Raw genomic sequence first — 1884 nt, forward strand, 5'->3', positions numbered from 1 at the left:
ATATATATATATATATATATGTATGTATGTATGTATATCTGTGTATATAAACACCTGTGTCTGTGTGTGTATATATATTTATGCATGTGTGTGCATGTGTGTTTAGACATGCACATGATGTAAGTAATGCTGTATTGCAAACATATGAGAGAAAAAGAAAAAAACCAACTAACCAACTGTCCATTAGATGTGAAGTTACTCAATGTATTGATTTGGCGAAGTTGAATGATAACCAGGCATACTTCACAGTAATTTTGCGATGGCATCACAGAAATGCTTAGTCATTGCAAAACTGTAAATGTCAGATACAGAGATATTAAACTTGTGCAAAACAGGAACTCTTTTAAGTGTTGCCAGAGACAAGACAGCCTCTCTAATGCTGGTGCCTCTATGAAGTACACCCTGCAACTGTTCTGTGATATGGTTGGTGACAGGAAGAGCATCCAGCTGGAAAAACTGTGGTAAAAGTGGAACCAGAGGAGTATGATATTGTCCTCAGCCTGTCTTGGAGTGTAGGAATTCCATATAAGAGCTTATTGAGACAGAAAGTGGTGGGTGAGATTTGAATAAAGAAAGAAATGATGGAAAAAAAATGTAAGAAAAAAAAAGAAAAGAAAAGGCGAAAGAGAAAGAAAGAAAGCAATATGGAGAAAGTGAGCCAAATATATCTGTGGGTGGGGGTGGGAAAAGGGGTGGATACAGGGTTTGTGGTTGGGGAAGGGTGGAGAGATGTAGCCAGTAGGGTGGAGTGAGAAGTGTATGGTAATTGACTAATCAACCATTTGGTGATAATTAAGTGGAAATGAAATAGCAGTGGTGGTGGTGGTAGTGAGTGTTGTTGTAGTGGTGGTGCTGTAGGCTGTGATGGTAGTAGTAGTAGTAGTAGTAATAGAAGTGATAGTTGTCATTGTGGTAGTATTGGTTATTATTTGTGGTGTTGCTTGTGATGGTGATGATGGTGATGGAGGTGTTGATGGTTGTTATGATGGCGATGGTTGCTGTTGTTGGTGGTGGTGACAAGAGAGCCTAGCGTGTTTTCTGCTAAGATTTGTATTGTTTGAGTCAGACACTCTGTTCTAGTGAGAGGTTGATGGTTTTGTGTATGTGTGTGCATGTGTGTGTATGTGCATGTGTGTGTGTGTGTGTGAGTGTGTATGTGTTACGAGAAGGAAATTACACGATTATAAAAAGTTGATGCTGAGCTGAGGGAAGGAGCAGAAAGCATGCGATGGAGGTTTGTAAGCAAAACAGATATATATCACGCAAATATACATGCATATACACACACACACACACACACATATATACATATATATGCACACATATACCTTGGCATGTGTATATATATATATATATATATATATGTAAACGTGTGTATATCTACATATATGTGTGTATATATTTATATATACATATATATATATATGTACACCCACTCATACATATACACACATGTATGTGATATATATATATACACACAACCATATTTATACATGCATATATGCATACATACATTCTCACACGCATACACCCACATATATATATTTGCCATTTTATTATTTCCTCATGCTAGGATTTTACGATATTTGCCCACAAATTGACCATGTAATGGTGTTTTATAGATGTCTGCCAACAACTTCGTTCTCTTTAACAATGCCATTCCTAACCAAAATGTTTTTTAGTATGGTTGTTGTGACATTTGTCATTGTTGATTTTTGTTTGCTGTAACTGTATTTTTTTGTTTGTTTTTGTTGTTGTTTAACTGCCTCGTTCAGCTCTCATCAAGCTGGCTTATGCTCAAAGCTTTTTCCAAAAATGACCACCATGACTTTTCATTTTGTACAAACAAAGCGAGGGTCACACAGCATGTTATGTGCTCGCATT

The 1884-nt window shown here is 36.7% G+C and overlaps 1 protein-coding gene and 1 long non-coding RNA gene across 6 annotated transcripts in view; one reads left to right on the forward strand and one right to left on the reverse strand.

Annotated features, from left to right (window-relative positions):
- The window catches only part of LOC106869116 (synaptotagmin-7), a 426210-nt gene that overhangs the window by 267000 nt on the left and 157326 nt on the right, over positions 1 to 1884 (forward strand). Inside the window, exon 1 of one of the 3 annotated variants that reach the window (XM_052977234.1) lies at positions 1214 to 1234. The exons of the other annotated variants lie outside the window; for them this stretch is intronic. Within the exon in view, the coding sequence (XP_052833194.1) occupies positions 1229 to 1234 (6 nt within the window). The 5' untranslated portion in view covers positions 1214 to 1228. Of the gene's footprint in view, positions 1 to 1213; positions 1235 to 1884 lie in introns of those variants that run through there. 3 annotated transcript variants of the gene reach the window in all.
- Positions 1 to 1884, reverse strand: part of LOC106869117 (uncharacterized) — a 492367-nt gene that overhangs the window by 223435 nt on the left and 267048 nt on the right. The window lies entirely within an intron of this gene.

This window comes from Octopus bimaculoides, chromosome 27 (genome assembly GCF_001194135.2).
Source record: "Octopus bimaculoides isolate UCB-OBI-ISO-001 chromosome 27, ASM119413v2, whole genome shotgun sequence".
Lineage (NCBI taxonomy): Eukaryota > Metazoa > Mollusca > Cephalopoda > Octopoda > Octopodidae > Octopus > Octopus bimaculoides.